Source organism: Ambystoma mexicanum, chromosome 9 (genome assembly GCF_040938575.1).
Source record: "Ambystoma mexicanum isolate Mex_15411 chromosome 9, UKY_AmexF1_1, whole genome shotgun sequence".
In the NCBI taxonomy this organism is placed as follows: Eukaryota; Metazoa; Chordata; class Amphibia; order Caudata; family Ambystomatidae; genus Ambystoma; species Ambystoma mexicanum.
Genome location: NC_090931.1, coordinates 1,180,934,850 through 1,180,955,748, shown reverse-complemented (window position 1 = coordinate 1,180,955,748; position 20,899 = coordinate 1,180,934,850). Strand labels below are relative to the sequence as shown.

Below are 20,899 nucleotides of genomic sequence, written 5' to 3'. Positions count from 1 at the left end.
GTCCGCTGTTGCCTGTGCCTCATCCTGCACCTCACTCTCCGCAGCGCTGTAAGCTTTACGTACATCTGTCAAATGCACCCAATATCGCAGGCCCTTAACCTTTACTGCTGTAGGCGTGCAAAACACTACCTCATAGGGGCCATGGAAGCGTGGTGCGTTCCACCTCCGCACAAAACTTCTAACATATATAAGGTCACCAGGCATTAGCTGTAGTGGTTTTTCAGGCAAACCGTTTGGTTCAGTCGCGTTCCCCTCCTCTCTTGTCGAGGGGGGGGCTAGTTGCTTTGAAATTACGCGCGCTGCCCGTGTCAATTTTCGCAGGTATTCTGTGAACTCCTCCCCCAATATAGCTGCGCTTCTGTGTGCATCAGAACGCTCACGGAGAGGCGAATGCGCTGTGTGCATTCTTCTTCCCGTGACGATCTCGTGCGGGGACAAATGGTGATCCTTACTTGGCTGGTTTCGCAGTTCAAACAAGGCCAAAGGCAGGCAGTACATCCAAGTCTTTTTAAGGGAAAAACAAAGTTTTGATAATCTGCTTTTTAACAGGCCGTTTATCTTTTCTACGACGCCATTACTTTGAGGATGATAAATCGAACATAATTTGTGCTTTATTCCCAATAATGTAGTCACTTCTTTAAAGAGTTCATTAACAAAATGCGTCCCGTTATCTGAGCGAATAACGTCGCAAATTCCCCAGCGCGGAAACACTTCCCGCACTAGGAACTTCGCGGCGCCCTTCGCGTCAGGGCGGGCACAAGGGCCTGCCTCCACCCACCTCGAGAATGGACATACAACCACAATCATGTATCGAGCCCCGTTACACCTTTCTCCCATGTCTACATAATCAATGTGGAGCTCTCTGAATGGGCCACTTGGTTTTGGTATCGTACCCCTTAGTGTACGCAATGTCATACCTGAGTTGTAAATTTGACATGTCGTGCATTCTAGAGCTAACCTTGTGACGTGTTCCTGGAGGCAAGGTGTAAACCAATCTTCTTGTATCTCTGCCATTATGTGTTTCTTTGTGTTGTGTGCAGGAAAGTGTAGTTGTTGAAATGCTATTTCTAACAGCGTGATTGGCATTACCACTTTTCCTGAACTCTCTTGTCGCCACAATAAATCAGTCGGTGATTTGCTGCATCCTCTCTTAGTCCACAGCAATTTTTCCTCTGCACTAGCTCCCTCTTGCAGCTCTATTATCTCCTGTGTGGACATCATGTTGTATCCTGTGGGGACTTCTTGGCTTGCTGTGTGGTGCAACATGTACTCTCCTATTTCACCTTTTTGTAGATATGAAGCTGCTTTGGCAGCGGCGTCTGCTGCCGCGTTCCCCAAAGATATAAAATCTGTATTTGCGGTATGAGCTTGACATTTTACGATGGCCACTGCCGTGGGGTCTTGCAGGGCCTCAATCAGTTCTTTCAATAATTCTGCATGCTGGACTGGCGTTCCGTCTGCTCGCCGAAACCCTCTCCGCCCCCACCGGGCCAACCCGCCGTGAACTGTTGTTGTCATGTATGCTGAGTCTGTATATATGGTCACTGCGCACCCCTTGGCGGCATGCAATGCTTCTATTAGCGCTATTAGTTCTGCTGCTTGCGCTGAATAGTGTGATGGGAGGCGGTGTTGTACTAGTATCTCATATTCATCTTCCTCTAATCGTACCACTGCCATACCCACATGCTTTTCTCCTGTCTCCATGTCGATTGATGCTGACCCGTCCACAAAATACACCTCACCCTCGGTCAGGGCATTTTCAAAAATCACTGTATCCTTACTTTCGTCACCTGTGTACGTGGCGCAGTTGTGGTTTTGCATGTCCTCTATGGTGCATGCCTCTGTGATGAATGTGGCTGGGTTCACTGTTTTACATCTTACTATATGGATGTTAGCGCTGGACAGTATTATCTCATATGCTGTGGCGCGTTGTGTTGTCAATGTGCTCTTTGTTCGCTCTAATATTGCAAAAAGTGAGTGTTCCACAAACAGTGTCACCGGGCAGCCCATTACTATCGTGGCACTTTTTTCAATTGCGAACGCGGCTGCAGCTAGGGATTGCTCGCAGGCGAAATGACCTTGCATTACTGCGTCTAGGGTGCCGCTGTAGTAAGCTAGTGGTTTGTGCCCTAAGGATGTTTTCTGTGTCAGTACTGCTGTCATCAATGTTCCTTTGCAGTGTGAAAATAAGAAGAATTCGCGCCCATAATCTGGGTTTGCTAGTACTGGAGCGCTTGATATCAGCTCTTTTAGTGAGTTAAATGCTGTGTTCATCACCTCTGTCCATTCTATGTGTTTGTGTTCTTGTTGTGCTTCTTTCAGTGCCTGTAGCAGGGGCCTTGTGTACGCCGCATAGTCCAATATCCATGCTCGGCAATAGTTACACATACCCAGAAATTTCTGCATCTCTTTTACTGTTTTGGGCTCCCCAATTGTTCTAATCGCCTGTGCCCTGTCTGGTATAATTCGCTTGCCATCCTTTGATATCAACTGACCCAAGTATAGGACCTCCGTCAGACAGTATTGTAACTTCCCCTTGTCCACCTTGTACCCCTTATTTGCCAATAATGTCAAGAGTGTTATCGAGTCCTGTCTGCATTCTTCCTCAGCCTGTGCACAAACCAATAAATCATCAACGTACTGAATCACTGTGCTTTCTACAGACAAATTCCCCAGATCTTCATGTAGTACCCTGTTAAATATGCTTGGGCTCTCGCAATATCCTTGTGGTAGTCTGCAGTGTTCGAACCTCCTTCCTCCCAATGTAAATGCTGTCAAGTACCTGCTCTCTTCTGCCAAGGGAATCGAAAAGAATGCATTTTTTAAGTCAATTACTGTGAAGTGTGATGCTATTTTTGGAATGTTGCACAGTATTGTCGCCGGGTTCGGGACTAAAGGGAACTCCTTCATTACCACATCGTTCAATGGGCGTAAATCTTGTATCATCCTCCATGAACCCCCCTTCGCTTTTTTGATTGGGTAAATGCATGTGTTGCATGGGGAGTTTGAGGGCACTATTATACCCTGTGCTAGCAGTGCTTCTATTGTCTCTCTGATCCCTTCTTCTGCTTCTCGCGACAGTGGATATTGTTTCACCCGGGGTAGTATTGCTCCTTGTTTTACTTTTATCACCACAGGCTGAACTTCATGTAGCAACCCTACATCGTGGGGGCCATTAGTCCATAAGTTAGCGGGTACTGAACTCATGTCTTCATCAAAAAATGTATGCGGTGCTCCTACTACCGCCATTAGTTCAACTTTAGTTTGTCTGGCTGTAACTACGATGTCGCAGGGCATTGCCAGTTCCATCACTACTTCACCATCTCCCTCAGTGTCAGAAAATAGCTCCTCGTCCGAGAGCTCTCTCAGGGGGATATTTGCATTTGTACACAATACTGTCCGCCACTCACACCCTTCCATGTCAATACCAATCACGCATATTCTGTTTGCTGATACATGTATTGCATGCAAATCCAATGATAGTACTTCCCCAAGAGCAGTGTCAGGGCTTGCTATGGGACGAAAAAGGAATTCTGCTGGTATTCTCCACTCCACCCTTTTTAGTTCTGGTACTATGAGAGCCAATGTTCTCATGCCTTCAACAAACATCTCCTCATTTCTTGGTACCCCTCTGATCTCTTTTATTATTGTGTGGCCGTGTATTACTGCTAATATACGGAGGGGGCATATGCCTGGCGTTGAACATACGATGCCGCTCCCTGTGAATGATATGGTCATGTTTAGTTTGCTCAAGAGATCTCTCCCCAGTAAGTTGATGGGAGAGTTTTCATAGTACAGTAAGGGTGCTTTCACTGTTTTACCCCCCACTGTCACATCCAATACCTCTGTGTAAGGAACTTCAATTACAGCCCCAGAGAACCCCTGCGTCTCTAACGTTCTATTAGATAACGGGAACCGGCCCTCTCTAATGCATGATTTCTCCGCTCCCGAATCCACCATGAATATGAATTGCTTGTCTCCTATCTGCGCTCCTATCAATGGTTCCTCTGATGCATTGTGGGTCGTAGACAGTACTGGACACGCAAGTGCTCTCTGTGGGCTGTCCTATGCGGGGTGTCTCATTGCCCCCCCTTGATCGAAAATATTCCCCGAAACTACTGACACTCCACTGTAAGGTGCGGGGGCTGGTGCCCCATTAGCTCCTGTGGCGAAAGTATTACCAGGCGTGTAGTGCACATTGTCATTATTCTGTGGGCTGGTTTGTGTTCGGTATTGATGTCCGTGTAGTTGTGCGTTACTCCTTTGTACTACATTGTCTGGTTGCTGGTATTGTCCCATGGGGAGGCCGTAGGGGCTTCCTGGATGGGGGTGTCCGTACTGTTCTATCTCTTGGAAACCGTTGTTTTGTCTGCTCCTACATTCCCTTGAGTAATGCCCCCATCTCCCACAATTCCAACAGCTCCCCTGTGGACCTCTGGGACCCTGCCACCCATTTCCTCCCATTCCTCCATACCCTTGTCCTCCTCTTCGCCCCCTGTACCCACCTCTTCCTCCTCTTGGGGCCCACTCTTGCCACGTTGGACCTCCGTTCTGCTCCTGCTCTGTCCACTGTCGTTGCCCTTGTCCTGCCCAATTCGCTGCTATTCTTCCTTGTATTGCTATTTGCCCCTCCTCTCCTTCCTCTCCCTCCCGTATGAGTGGGAGTCCCGCTACCGCTGCTGCGACCTTCACCAATTTTGATTGCACCAACTTCGCCTCGTCCGCCAACCTTTTCTGTGCTACTTCCCTCTCTCTTTCTTTGATCCGTTTACAATGGTGTACTATTATGCTTTGGATCTCCGGCCAGCCTTTTGCCTCAACACCTGCTATTTTATCTAGTGCCTTTTGCACTTCCTTTGGGAGCCCTCTTTTAATGATGAAGTAAAATAGAGACGTGGATTGGTGCCAGGGCGTACCCGTTTCCGCTCTCCACATCTCCTGCACCCGGAGAATGTAATCCATAGCGTCCTCCCCATCATTCATGGTACATTGCATTACTGACTGCAGATCAGGGGTATCTGGGAAGGTTTCCCGCAGTGCGTCCCACACCCTTGCTCGCACGGTGTTAAAAGAAGCCCCATCATGGCGATCACACTCCAAAGTTACAGCTGGAAAACCCGCTTTAGCCCACACTCTGTCTGCCTGATCCCCTACTGCGGACACTAGTAGGCTTTTCACATCGCCTACTGCCAGCGGTATACCCGCGGTATGTTTCTCAAATGCATATATCCACTTGCTTGCCCCTCCTGACAGCTGTGGTAGTAATTTCATTAAGTTAGCCTTGTCCATCTGAGCCCACGGTATATAGTTCGGCCTCCCACCTCCCCTGTGGAGTAATGGTAGTTGTAATTTCCCTTTTGCCGTTGCAGCTTCCTTTTCCTTAGTCACTGCTGACTCTAATGACGCCATCTTCCCCACCCTATTTCTTAGTCGTCCTATCCATTCATCCTCTATAGTCCCCAGTGAACATGCCCCATCTAGCTCCTCGCCTTCTCCTCCTACTGCCATGCTCAATCTATCACTCTCATCCCCCCCTCCTCTGACATCACATAACAAATCCTCTCTGATCCCTCTCTCTCGCGAGACATCACCAATGCTTCCTTCTGCTGTCCCTACTTCTATTATCCTGGTCGGTTCTTCCTCAATTCTGAACAGTATTTCCCCCTTTTTCCATCCTTCCTCAATTTGTCTACTTTCGCTCGACGCTCTAGACGTGCGTCCAGATTGTGTGGGGGCGCACGCTGTGCGTTCACATATGTCTTTTATTCTTGAGAGCTCATCTCGTGCCACTGTAAGCCTCGACTCTAAGTCACTCGTTAACTTCTCTATGTCCACTCTCTGTGTGCCTCCCTGGGTGCGCTCTCTGGTGTTTTCGTATGGTGGGGGTGCAGTTGGTCTTTGTGGCGTGCTGGTTGAAGGGGGAGGCACATAAATCGGGTCGCTATATCCTGCTGCAGGGGCTGGTTTAGGTAATATTGGGTACAACATAACCACTTCCGCAGGCTGTTCTGTACTTAACTGTTCCTTTTCCTCTCGCGGGATCATTAGTGGATTGTCTGTGGTGGAGGGTAAATCAATATTTGGAGCTGGAGCTTTGGGTGGGGGTACTTCCTCAAACAATCTCCAAAGATCTAATATCTCCTTCCTGTTCTGCCATTGTTTTCCCTTATACTTGAGGCGAATACATGTACATACCATATCAAGAACGCTTTTGTCAAAAGACCCTCCTTCTGGCCAAATCTGGGGCAACCCCTCCCCTTTCAATTCTGTTAACCATTGATCATGATATTTATTTATGCGTTCAGCATATCCCGGCAAGCTCTTGCAAATGTGTGACAAGGGAGTTTCAACCCCCATCCTTTAAATCGCTAGCGCTACCACGTTCGCTTTCGTTACCTTTTATTAGCTGTAAATATGCGTATGTATTCCTTTATGGCACAGACAAGAGCGGACCTCTTAAAATTATCACCCACCGTTATTCACTGCACAAATCTCTTCTCACTCACCATATCTCATCTCCTTCCCATTCCCAGGCACTCTTATGTGATCTCACTTGTAATTGATCAAGTACTGGTTATGGCCACACTCTCTGACACCACCTCGCGGCCACCCGTTCGTCTCTCACACTCGTACGGTGCGCGCACCCTTCACAATGCTTTCCACTCACACTCTTTGTCTTTCTCCTCCCTTTCCTCCCTAACCAGCTGTCCCTGTTTTCCTGCTAAGGTTACTGTGTTCACGTCTGTACGTGCCACTACTGAGTCCCCGCTTTTTAAGATGTTCTAACTTCTTTATACCCTTCTCATTTTCGCCCCCTACCCCGTGGAAATGGAAAAAGAAGAAATAGAGAGAGAGAGCACAATCACTAAAAAATATTCCCGGTGTCTCCTTTTGCTAGACACCAATAACTTATTTCTCACTTCTTCATATATTCCCAGTACTAGTCTAGATAGCACTATGCGGCGCCGCCTTCCACCCCCTCTCGGAGCTAGGTTTCCGTCACTTCTACCACGTCACTTATTTCTTACTCCTAATGGCCATATGCAAAAGAAAGAATAAAGAAAATTTCAAGACCCGTCTGTAGTAGACCCCCGATATTCTTCTCCTCTACCTGTCCCCGTTCTGTTATTCCCAATTCCCTTTCTTTTCCCCTTGACGATCACTCGCACTCGGTACTCACGTGCCCGTCTTGAACCGATACTCTCCGAAACTGGGTCCGTCCAGGCGGCGTCACCGGTAACTCAACGGTCAGCCCCTGGCTCCGGCGAGCGGCACTCAAAGGGGATTTTTTTCCAATCGGGATCCCGTACCCTTTCTCATTGAGTGCGCACTTCTTATTGTGCCGGTCGCCGTTGGCGGGCGGCCTCCCGGAGACGGCTCACCGTGCGTATCCCTTCTCGACCGGAGATTCTCGTGCCACAAGGGGGTCGTTTAAGAAGGAGTTAGGAAAAATAGTTTGGAGATATCACGCTATCGGGGTCACCACTGAAAGGAAGCGCCCCCAATTCAGCACGATCCTCCCCGCAATGAGAGACAATAAGGGACTCTCCCGTAGTGGGAATAAGACCAAGACAGAGTGCGGGTGAGCGTAAGTGGGAGTTTATCCAAGGATAAGGCATGCAAAGAACTCTGCAACCTACGAGAGCGCTCTGCCTGACAATAGCAAAGACAGGCGTATTTCTAATACAAAAAACGTCATCAACACCTAAACACTATAGGGGGCACAAGTCAATTGGGATTGGGTGGTGTCGACTAACTATAGGTGTTGCTGGCGCGGGGTTGGTCTTGGCGGGACGACGTCACTGGTCAGCCTCGTGGGTTGGGTTGGGCCTGGCAGGCCGGCTTGAGGTCATCCATGCGGTGTTGATGTGCTGGGGCAGCCTGTGACAATAACGAATACCTTTCCTGTCTCATTTGCCCTAGGCCATGCACACTACAGTTATTCAGAAAATGACATTTACGTTCATTAATAAATCGCTTCACCAGCTTATCTTATAAAATAAACACAACACATGAGGAATGCACCTCGTGAGAGGTCTGGTGGTTGTTGGTTGGGGTGAGATTTACCTGTGTCTTATTGACCGGTATTTTAGGTCACGGGACGGGGCTCTGGGACCTGGGCCGAGTGATACATGTCTGTCTGCTGCGTTAGAAGTTATTATATAGATGGGTCTCTGTGTCTTGTCCCAATGATGGGGGTCGTCCTTACACGGGGTCAGGATTCTTGGGGGGGGGTTCGTGGGGATTTATGAGAGGGTGCTGGTAGATCAGTGGGTTTATTACCGTGCTGTAAATAACACAGGTGGCGGGCTGTGGCCTTGGTTGCGGCGCCGGGGCCTCTGACTCTCTGAAGTAACGCCAGCTTGGTTGGGGGAGGTGAGGGAGCGCAGCACAAGTCTTAGCTTTTTTATCTGGCAGGCTTGGTGGGGTGGGAGGGGGAATGACCTTGCATATACTCACAAAGGTATTTTCCTCGTGCGTTGCTGATCAGTGAATGCAGAAGTTTTATACTGTTCTGCCTTATTTTAACGTTATTCAGACACACATATATATATATATATATTTCATTTTCGTTACACATTTCTTTAATACAGTCGGTTCCAGTACCTTTTCATTACCTAACATTATGTTCACTACATTGTGTGCGTATTGTATGTACATTAGACGTTATACGAGGGATATCTAGGTTATGGCCTACAGAGATTGATGCTCGCCGCTTTGGGTGATTCAAAACATATATGAGTTCAAGTTTCTACATACTATTGAAAAACACTTTTACAAATAGAGGTTACACGTTTGGTCAACATCTTTCTCCGTGGTTATAGCAGCATTAGTCCAGACCTGGAGGGATATCATATAACGTTACATTTTTATGGTTCGTTCACATTTTAAACAGAGGTAGTTCATTAATACCAATACTTGAACTATTTTCTACCTTCTTCAGATAGTGATGCTTCAGCTTTTTTCCCCGTTGCCCCGGCCTTGCGGTCCGGGTCATACGGGGTGCAATATCACATTGTTACTAATATAATGTTGCCGTGTTGGCATCTCGGGTTTAGCTCATCTCCGACTTTCTCATGGGAACGCGCTCGCAGCGGATCTGCCAGGGCTGCTGAGGCGGCAGAGATGCATGAAAGGCCCTCCAAAGGTGGGGGCCTCGTTACAGTGTGCTGAACTCACACCATGTTTGCTGTGCAAGATGGCGTCTAGGCCTAACTTAAGTTTCGGTAAATGCAAAGACAGGGTGCGTGTGGGCAATGTCGTCGGCGGGTGAACCCCCCTCCACCTGGGCCCGGGTGGCATGAGGGTGCTCCCACCGAGCCATGGTCCTCACCTGGGGAGGGAGCTGTAGGTGAGGAGGGCCTCGTGGCCATTCCTCCCCTACACCAGGCATTAAGGAAGTGACCCGTTAAGGGACCTCGTAGTAGGGCGGTAAGGGATTACCGGCACCGGTCGCCTTACCTTCTCGGAATGAGGCCCCTTGTGTGTAAACATTTGTAAAACGCTTTTATAAAGAAGTGACCAAACTTCACAGTGATATTTTAGAGAAAAGTATTGCAGAATACCGGAATGTTAGTATATGATTGTTTGCATAAAAACATTTACTGAATTTCAATGAAAAAATCGTACACAAAGGAAATTACATTTTAGCTGACAAGGCATGAATGGTGTAGCAGTTTATCCAACCCCTGTATATTTTAATGCAAGAATTACATTTATTGAATTTTCTGTATCATCGAAGGCTCTGCTTTGACATGGACTTTAACTAGGCATCTCATATGGCATTGCACAAGAGGTCTTTTGGCCTCCATTTGTTGAAGATGTTTTATGAATCCAATCTGTCACATTCCTGATGGTTTCCTTTAGAACGGATAATAATTAATTAATTAAAATGTAATTAAAATGATGAAGAAAGAGAATAAGCAATAACTGGATGACATTCTTATATTATTAGACATTAATACAATAGATCCATACCGCAGCCTGCAGTTGATAACTCATCGCTTCCATTGGGACAGTCTCTTTCTCCATCACAAAGCCAGTGTTTTGGTACACACCCATGGGATCCTGGGCAACTAAACATGTTTGAGGCACAGGTAACAGAACCTAAATTGAAATTAAATTGAATCTGCATCACAGTCAATTTTTTTAAATATCAATGAAATGAACAGGAACAAAGCTATTTGACTTTTTTATCAAACGAAATCGAAGTATTGATACCTTTTGTTGGACTAGCTGAAAACGTTATGAGACCACTTCTTATAAAACAAACACAATGCAACCTAGCATGTTGTGCTTGCTGTTTAATGTCATGCAATATACACCTTTAAATATCCCCACTTGACAAAAACAATAGGCCTCATTATAATTTTGCCTGTCTGGGAACAACGGCACCGTTAAGCATGCCGGTACCGTAGTTCCTGGACCGGCAAACTACGAGTTGTGGTAGCGGGCATGTTGGATGCATCCAACCTCCCCATTCCCATTCAGCCCTATGGGGCCGAATGGGAATGGGGAGCATCTTTTTTCCGGCGCCTGCAAATGGGCAATTACAGGGTCTGGCAGGGCCGTAATGACACGGTTATTGCCCATTCGCGGGCGCCGGAAAAAAATGACACCGGCGTCAGCTGTGCCTGTATTACACCGCTGATGTCATAATGAGGCCAAATGCCATTGTTAGTATATTTTGTAATCATTCTAATACACTGTACTTAGGACTGGTGGCTGACAGTGTAATATTTGTTGGGTCCTTATTGGGCCACAATTATAAAAAGTGATAACCTACACCAGAATTACATATGATGCCACTCCAAATAAGGGGTACCATTTTTAAAATGATGAAATGTAGCAGACGGTATGTCATAGAGACTATGGACAAGATAGATGCCAGGAATAGATAACCATTATATCCCAGGACATACATGTCTTCTCCTTTCGTGGGATGAACAGCAACGCTACCAAATGGCCATGCAAGCTGCCCAAACACCAGCCTGCAGGGTCACCAGACTACTGCAAATCCACCCAGTAACAATCAGGACTGCTCAAATGATCCTTCAATTCAGTAAGGAACTCAAAACCCTACTTGTCTGGCAATACCTCGAGGTCATACAGGACCTGTTACTCCGAGTTATATCCCCCTGGTATTTGATTGCCAAACTACTAAAAGCTGTAACCTCCCCTTCCAATGATGTCTGCTAAGCCCACATTGCTTGTACATCACTCCACTGCGTCCTAGCGACGTTTGTACTATTTGTAACACCCAGTACATTACAATGCCTGACATTGTTTTACTTTCAAAATGTATTATCCTTATTACCTTCACTCCATAATTCAAAACATAACCATTTTACACATGTTCTGTCCTCTCAATGACAGTTTCATACATTTTTAATTAACTTGGATGTCATGATAAATCACAAAATCGAGTATTGGTACGTGAGTAACTCTCAATTGCTAAATGTGGTTCCTTGTATTTTTATCTCAGTGCTTTACTGGCAAAACGCGTGTGGCATATAATTTAAATGTATAAAGCTACAGCATATCATGGACAATTCTGAAGGGTGGGTGCAATCTATTTTCATGAAAAAAAACGTTTTATCTGCTTTAATTGAGCAGAGGTTCATGAAGGCTCAATCAGTAACTGGGGTACGTCTTTCAGGCAACTAACCTATCGCGTGTACGTAAGTCCTTTGAGTATTTTATGTTTTCTAATTAGCTGAGCAATGAGGGGGAACGGTGCAAATACACTCAAACAATGAGTACCGTGCGTGCATTTACTATATCCATCAAACATCTTAACTGAAATGATGCCTTTCCAGGAACGTTGTGTATAGGCGCGTTATAGATACCATATCATATCATATCAGAACGTTCATACTTTAACCAGACTTGTTCACGCACCCTAACACTGCTACAATGTTCTGAGTCCAGAAACTGATTAAACGTGAACAAGCTTAATAACTCGAAAACGTGAGTCGACAAGGTGTTGGATTACATCGTTAACAATGTTGGTTGGACATTGCTACTTCCTTTGGAAACAAAACTCTTTTTGATCCAATGTGACATGAAAAAAGGGAATTTAGGCAGTGAAATTGGTGCCTGCACCAAAACGAGTCCACTTTTTAGTGTCTGCCGCATTAATTATACTAACTGTAGTTATGCCTTCACAACTATAAGTGAACAAAGTATATTGTTGTTAACGGTAATGTGCAGCTTGTCTTTAAGATGATTAAACAAGATCGGATATTTTCTCAAATACATTTCTTGATTTTGATAGCAAAATTAAGTTTATGAGTAGAGTGTTTCACATTTTTTTTTTTATTCAATATTTCTGTTTTTTAATTTGTTCTATTCTAGCCAACACGTGTTTCTACCGATATGGTCGTATTCAAAGCTATTCTAGTGATGTCATGTACAAATAATTTACAATAAACACAATTTTGGCAATCAGAAAACATTCATATTAATCGACATCTAAATAAAAAGCCATAAAATGGCAAGTAGGAAGAAAAGCGAAGGGAAGGTGGCGTGTGTGAAGAAACAAAGTGATAATGAATATGTATGTATTAATACAATGCTCAGATATGTTTGTTTTATGGTACTTCCTTGCAAATTCTTACCTTTGTCTTAGTGACATGGGCATTACTCCTTTCTAATAATAATGTTTCATGTTCTTAACTTCTGTTATAATATGTTATCTAACCTGCACGTTGAAGGTTTGAGTCCTTAGGATTTTAATATATATTAATGCATTAGTATACTACTAAACCTTATATTTTTCAAGTATCAATATCTTACCCCGGAAATGTGTAGATTATTTTGCTATTAAGGGTCTTCCTGTAAATATCTTTCTCATGGGCTTTTAAATTGCAGAAACTTAAACATCAATTAAGTAAAAATACTAGAGGCACTAAGCATAAATACCATAATATCTTAGATGAACTATGTGTGACACACAGTAGATGTTACACTTATCTTTTAATAGTTCCATTTGGATAGTGTTATATTCATGCTGTGTTCAGTGCTTCTGGCATTCTGTGTGTGAATTTTGTGGCTGCCATTTTGTATTCTTATTTATATGTTCAATGATGTTGTATGTTATGTGTGTGATGTCATCCTTGACGTTTTCCAAATAAGTGTAGCACTCTTAAGATCATTCTTAGTAAAATAAACCTTCCAATTTACCATTTCATTTTTATGAGGTTTTTATTTGTTTGGATCAATATGAATGTTTTCTGATTGCCACAATAATATCTTTATTGAACATAATTTTTACATGAAATTACTAGAATACCATTGAACAACATTGAACAAGACAATATTGGTCGAAACACATGTTGGCTAGCCTAGAACCAATTGGAAACAGAAATATTGTATGAAAAAAGAATGGTTTTAATAATTGAAACACTCTCCTCAAAAATGATATTTCTCTACCAAAATCAAGAAATGTATTTGAGAAAGAAATATATGCTTTGCTAAGAGTATATTAGGTATGTGTCTAATCAACTCCAAGATAACTGCGCCTGACCTTTAGAAACAATGTAGTTTGTCTGTCCTATTGTTACACACAACAGTAATGCCTACCAAACAGGTTTTTTTTACATAATGTAGATAGTCATACTGTTAGGTATTCATTATGCTAAAAGTTTTCAGCTGATAGTAATTCACTGTTCACCAAATCAAAAGTCAGTGCTGCAGTAGTATATGGCTTACCACAAATAGCGTAACTCTCATCTGATCCATCCCCGCAGTCATCCTGACCATCACACACCCACTGTTTGGAGATACAATTATGTTTGGAGCAAGCAAATTGATTCCATGAGCAGGACGTGTCTATAAAGCAAGGGACAAACAAATTGCATTACTAAACTTGGAAACACCACAACATAATGCAATAATGTCAACATTATCATACCATTTCTCATTCATGGGCCAGTCATCAAGAAATTAAAAGATGTGAACAAGTGAACATGATATTGTTTACACAATAACCAAGACAATAACAATGAATGAATGCAGGAAATTGAGAATTAAGTGATAGGATAGTTACATCTAAGTTTCAGGGCACCGACCACGTTGAAAAGAAATGTGTTTGTTACTGTTCTTATGGTATTAATCTATAATTTTATTTCTAGAAATTGTTTCACTTCTCCGACATGGTTCACTGAACTTAATAATAACCTGTACTTACATATACTCATAACATCCACAGCCTTAATACTTGGGTGAGGACTTCAGTGAGTTGATTCATGATGTAAATGAGGATTTAATTTGTACGGTCATGAAGGAGGTGGTGAGTTGTCTTTTCATTGCTGACAATATGTGGCAAACGTGAATGTATCTTGTTTTGCACACTGGAAAGTGACCTTACCCAATTTATTGCCACCAACCTTAATCCCTCTACCCAACTTTTTATCCTGGACGACATCGACCTAGGCTGTAACGACACATCAGATACAGAGGTATCCATCCTTACTAAATCCACCACTGCATTGGGCCTCACCGAACCACCACTGCATTGGCCCACACCCAACGTATCCTAAAACCCACACATGCACATGGCTGCACACTCAACTGGCTCCTGGACCCCAACTGCGAACTCTCCATCATCTCCACGATCATACCACCACATCATCTCCTTCTCCATCCCCACACCAGCCAAATCAGTGGAAATCAGTACCCCGCTCTATTGCCCACAGCTCTCAAACCCTTGCAAGCACTCAACTCATCCCCTTTCCCAATTGTCGCCTGCTCCTCCCCCATAAAATCTCCATTCTTGTGGATAACTACAACACATTACTAGAGGATCAACTGCCTAGCCCACCTGGTTCACCACTGAACTCCATGCCATTCGCACCACCGAGAGGGTAGCAGAAGCTACCTGGCTCAATGACCCCACCACCACCAACAAATCCCACATTTCTGACATCTTCCATCAGTTCAACCATGACATATTCTCCGACAAATCTTCCTCTTAAAATGAAAGAATAGTGTCTGCTTCTTCCAGCCCTAGAGGATTATTCACAATCCTTTGAGTTCTTGAATCCCTTGTAGCCCCTCCTTCATCCTTGGAAAAGACAAGCTTTGGTTCAGCACCATCCAAGATGCCATCACGGGAAACATTTCTCAGCTGAATTCCAAAATCAGCAAGAAACTCACCAGGGTATCCAGGGTATCCGGTCATTGCATTGACAACCAAAGCATTGACAGCCAACACATATAAAAAATAGTATCTAAGAATAAGCATCTAAAGGGTTTAGTTTAATGAAAGTGGGGTTTTAAGGTTAATAAAAGGGGGTTTGGGTGTGGACCCCCCATTAAGAAAAAAAGAAATTAAATAAAAATGCATTAGATGCTTTTTTTACATGCTTTATTTTAGATGGCATGGCATTAGATGCTTTAGCTGTCGATGGAATGCCTATATAAACCCTCAACAGCATTCCGGAAGCTCAACTACCAACCCTCTGCCCCGCCGTCACTTATCACTCTATTTGAGTTCCAACCAGACTCAACATTCAACCTAGTGGTTATAATAATCAATGGCCTCAAACCTTCAAAATGTAAATACAACCTTTTTCCAGCCTCCTTTGTAAAGGAATGTGCTGTACAACTTCTGTTCCTCCTCACTGCCATTGTAAACACCTCCTTTGCCTCATGTTCCATGCATGTCTGCTTAAAGAGTCATGGGTCCCCCCTCTGCATAAGACACCTACCTTAGACCCAGAATCCCCTACCAACTACAAGCCCATCACTGCCCCCTTTCTCCTGAAAATGATTGAAAAAGCGGCCTAGCTTCAAATCGAGGACTTTCTTGGAGCACATCAAATACTGAGCAAGACAATCTGGCTTCCACCCGAAAAATGCCACTGAAACAGCTTTCCTTGACCTTAAAAATGTATTTTACGAAGCCATGGATGTCAGCAACCTCTCCCACCTCCTTCTCATTGATCTCTAGGCTGCCTTTGACCTGGTCGACCACCAAAACCTCTGCCACTACTTAATTTCCTCTGCCCACTTCGCCCCGAAAGCAGCAAAATGGATCTCTACTTTCCTAGCAAACAGGTCCTCCAGAGTCTTTGCTAGGGATGCTGCCACCTCCCCCACTCCAATCTACTGTTGATTCCCACAAGGCTCCTGTGTTTTGCCTATGCTCTACAATGTTTACACTGAGCCCCTCTTTAAGCCCCTCTTTGACCACCTTATCTTCTTGAACATCACCTACTCTAACTACGCCGACGATACCCAAATCCTCATCCCCTTCTGTGAGAACCACACACAAGACATTGCCAAAGTGAACAGCATATACAAAACTATCCACATCTGGATGACCTCACATAACCTCTGCTTAATGGATGAGAACATTGAACTACTTCTCATTGGTTTTTCTGCCTGTTTTGCCAAATACGTCACTGCCGTCAGCCACTTCAACATCGATTGCCACTCCGTCCCTGTCGCCACCTCAGTAAAAGTGCTAGGAGTCTATTTGGGTGCATCTCTCACCATGACATGCCATGTCAACCATCTGGCCTCAACCTCTGTCTATGCAATCAAGCTCATCACAACAGGCAAGGCTTTCTTCTCTATGAAATATCATTTCACTATAGCATGGGCTCTCATCCAGCCCAATGTGCTTTTCCATGGCACCTCTGAGAAAATAATTCTCCAAACTACAAGTCCTACAAAACAATGCTATCCATGCCACCCTCAACCTGATCAAGCACGACCACATCTCGGTCTCATGAAGATCTGCTCACTGGCTCCCTGTCGGAAAACGGAACTTATTCAACATTCTCGCCATAAACTGCTACTGTCTTTCCAACAATGCACCACCATACCTCATCCAGAAGGTCAAGAGACACATGCAAAACAGACTTCTCTGATCTGCTCACAGCCACTGCCTCACCACACCAAGATGTAAACGCAAAACAGCAGGTGGAACCAGCTTCCTAGTTTGCTCTGCTACACTTTGGAACAATCTTCCACTCTCGTTCTGGCAGGAGCCCTCCATTCACCTAACCATTCTGCCCCTCCTATGATAGCTGAGTAAGAATCAGCGCCTAAATGCCATTGGGCTTTGCATGCTACTATAAATGCAATAAGTAAAATTAAAATAAATACATGTGTATGGTTTTTCAATCACACATTACCAAATAACTGCAGAAGAGAATCATGCATTCAAAAAGCTTTCAGTAATTATTTAAATACACAAAAGATAATGATACATTCTTCGTAAACATGAAATGCGATTGAATCATCCTAAAAAACCCACAGCCCTGCACCTAAGAGAGAATGCGTTTGCTTCATTGTGCCATGACTTGCTATTTCATTACCGTTTCAGGAGAGCTGTGTTTCATCTGCCCCAGTGTGAACATTTTAGTTATTGAGGATCTGTGGCCTTTTTTATAACCTCGGGGGCATTACCTAAACTATGAGAAATTGTCCTTGATGCTACCAAATGAGATTAGGCTTCAGTCACAGATCAGAAAGGGTGAGTTCAGTACGGTTTTCATGCTCGGAAAGTTTCCCCATTCACATTGCAGTATGTTTTGAACTGACAACAAACATGCTTCCAAATGAATAATTGAACCAACTAGTTTTGTGTTTGTAGTAACATTACAATGCACACTTTTCATGCTGCCTTGCCATGGAGGAGGTCTACTATAATGGAGGCTGGAACTGAAAAGCTTGGGGAACCCTGCTGCTACACACCCCTGAATGAGATCCTCTAAAATGTGCCTCTCTGGGTGAACAGCATTAGGTGGCAGTGAATCAAACTCACAAACGTTTGTTATTCTGGTCTCTAAAGTCAAACGTCCAAAGAATATGAGTATGTATCTGCTAAATTAGACAGCAAATGGGAATGGCAAGTTTTCATAATCTTTAAAATGCTGATAGTTCTGTCTGTCACATATAGGGGATTTCAACATGTGCCTGTGCACATCGAGGGACACAGCATAACACGTTTAAAAAGACACACAAAACATATGTAGTTGACATCGAAAGGGAGGAGAATGAAGAGAGGAGGACAATCTTCCTGTTTTACTATAAACAGTTGAAAACAATACAAAGTTATTTGTATCTATAAAATATATGTTATATTCCTGTAATTTATTTGTAAATCCCCCAAGCTGACTACTCCTGATGCACTCCATCTCCAGGGAGCTGAAGCAGCACCTCCAGGGGTCCATTAATCTCAAGTGACAGTATCCTGCTTCCAGTGCAGCCTCAGTGAGACCCTGGTGCAACAGAGGTCAATGGCCAATGTGCCTGGGGGGTGATTAGGGAGCAGGGATTTCCTCTTCCTTGGATGTGTTGTCTCACCTCCGTGGCAGTGGACTTTGGAATGGACTGCAATCCCCAACAGAAGTCTAAAGGTGTATTTTCCTTGTTCTTTGTAGAGTCCAGGAATGAATGAAACAATGAGAGGGTTTAAATCACCTATTATAGGCACAGTTCGACATGGGGATTAATCCAAAGCAAGCCTGCTTTAAGGGGTCCACTCCCTGTTGTGGTAACCAGTGCCCTTTGCCTTATGGTATCCAACCCATAGTGCCTTACGTGCAAGTAATTGATGTCAGAGGAAAGGGAAGAGCCCTTAACACAAAGCAAGACAATAGAACCCTTCTCCAGGCCTACCTTCCCTTTCTGGTTCCTTTAACATGTCCTCCTACCAATGTCAGATGGCTTCAAAGGCATTACAATGATCACCATCCTGCTGTGGGGCTTGTTTTGTCATGTCAGAGCTGCCTCTGAAGCCCTGTTCCCATGAGATCTCCTGTGAGAAGGTTATATTCCCTGGAAGAGGTTGTGTCCTTCCCTACTGGAGCAGCATCCTAGTTATTGATCCACAAGACATTCAGACTAGATCCCAATAAGCATCTGTTATCACCCTGCTCACAAAGTTGACGTTGTTGTGTTATCAAATGTATGTTGCCTTTTTATTGTGTTATCTTTTTCAGTCACCATGCCGCAACCAGGTATGATTTATATTAAGATATCTACTTTCAACCATACTGATTAAGGCAAACAATTATTGTAATTTAGGTCAGAGTTGCAGAAGGTATATTGCAACATATGCATGTAGTGACTTTGAGTCCCAGCAGATGTCAGGGATGTGCAAGTGAACTTTGAATCTGAACTGTGCCACAACAAAGCTGGTGCTGTCATAATAGTAGTATGATTACAGCAATGTGCCTGTGTACATTATTATTTTGACATGGGACATTTTGAAAAGCGGATGGTCTAATAAACAGGCCTCCCGTTAAGAAACAGAATTACCTGCATTATTATATATTAATAAAAAAGTAAAACAAGTTAGGGCTTTCACATCCACTCCAGATGGCATTCCGTCACTCTGAGCCATCCTCACCAGAATCTGTGTTCAGCTCATCCCCTGGTTCCTCCAGCCCTTTGGATTTTGAATCCACATGTATGTTGATGCTACCAAGGCATTCACAAATAAGGTTGTAACCTAGGCACTATGGGCCCCATCACAAGTTGTGTGGTTTCCCAGCAGTAAATCTGCTGGGATACTGCCGAATGAAAATAGCATTACTGCAACTAAGTACGGCACTATTAGCGCTGAATCCTGAGTTGCGGTGGGGCGGTAAATCCCCATTCATGTTGGGTCAATGGACCCAATGGGGCATTTCCAGCACATATACAGCGGCACAAATTGTGCTTCGGTAAGTTCGTGAAACATGGGGAATGCTCTGAGGTCAGCCCAAACTCTGGATTGGGCGGAGCAGTAATGCAACGATAATAGCATTACTGAAGCATTTGTGCCGCTCCGCCGAACCCGTGATGAGGCCCATACCTTATATTTCTCAGCAGTTTCTAGAGTCCATCTAGGACTGTAAAATTGCCCTGAAAAGCCATGCAATGATGACATTCTGTGTGCCAAATGTACACTCCCTTTAACGTACTGAGGGTTCAGAAAATTATTTTCTCCTGTATGATAGCAGAGTATGTAACGTTAGCTGCAATAGTGTCTATTATCTTGTCAAAAGTCTATGATATTATTTTTACATTTAACATTCCAAAGTAGTTGCTTATTGAAATTAAATTTGTTCATAGTATTGCAGCCTCAAAATGTACCAGCCTTTATAAATCGTGTTTACCCCTTTTAATTTTCCATCAATGGTTTCTTGTGGAAAATAAACGATTTATTTTGATGAAGCATATTTATAATACCTTCCCCATTCTTCCATGCCCGAATTTCTGATACAGAAAACATAATCATTCAAAATATCTAGAATATTATATCTTACTTAACCCCTTAACTGCCAGGCTATAATAAAGTCTATGCAAAAAGGACGCGCATATTTGTGTTTTCCTCTTCCCTAAACAGTACAAGGTCCTTCTCCAAACATCCCTGTAAATGATCAATCTAATTAAATGTGGCTGATATTCGATTATTGCAGTTGTATAAGAAATTGAATTTGCTCCTGTTTCCTTCTGAAGCTTTATTATCTGCTCTCTGCTAGCTAGCTAGTTCAGTTCAAATCCAACACATTGGGCCTCATTACGAGTCCGGCGGTAACCGAGGCGGTAAAACCACCTGGGTACCGCCGGACTCGTATTACCATTCCGCCTCCGTGATTCCCGGAATTACCGGGGCATTACAACCCCAGTTTTCCGGGAATCACGGAGGCGGAATGGAGTTAATCCCCATTCCCAATGAGTCCTATGGGACTCGATGGAATGGGGATCATGGAAACACCGGCAGCATCTCGTAATGCTGCCGGTGTTTCCTTGTCCGCCTGCAGGTGGGCAGTGTTAAACCCGCCAGGTCAAACCTGGTGGGAACATCACCTCCCACCTGCAGGGGTCGGACTCAGGCAGTCCGGAAACAATGGTGGCGGCGGGTTTACCGCCACTGTTATTTCCGGACCGCCTG

At 44.1% G+C, this 20,899-nt stretch overlaps 1 protein-coding gene across 3 annotated transcripts in view; it reads right to left on the bottom strand.

Annotated features, from left to right (window-relative positions):
- Window positions 1-20,899, bottom strand: part of LRP1B (LDL receptor related protein 1B) — a 4,835,697-nt gene that overhangs the window by 940,827 nt on the left and 3,873,971 nt on the right. For all 3 annotated transcript variants that reach the window (XM_069616528.1, XM_069616527.1, XM_069616526.1), the window contains exons 51-52: window positions 13,714-13,833; window positions 9,979-10,107 (exon numbers count right to left, since the gene is read on the bottom strand). In XM_069616528.1, coding sequence (XP_069472629.1) covers window positions 9,979-10,107; window positions 13,714-13,833 — 249 coding nt within the window. The remainder of the gene's footprint in view (window positions 1-9,978; window positions 10,108-13,713; window positions 13,834-20,899) is intronic.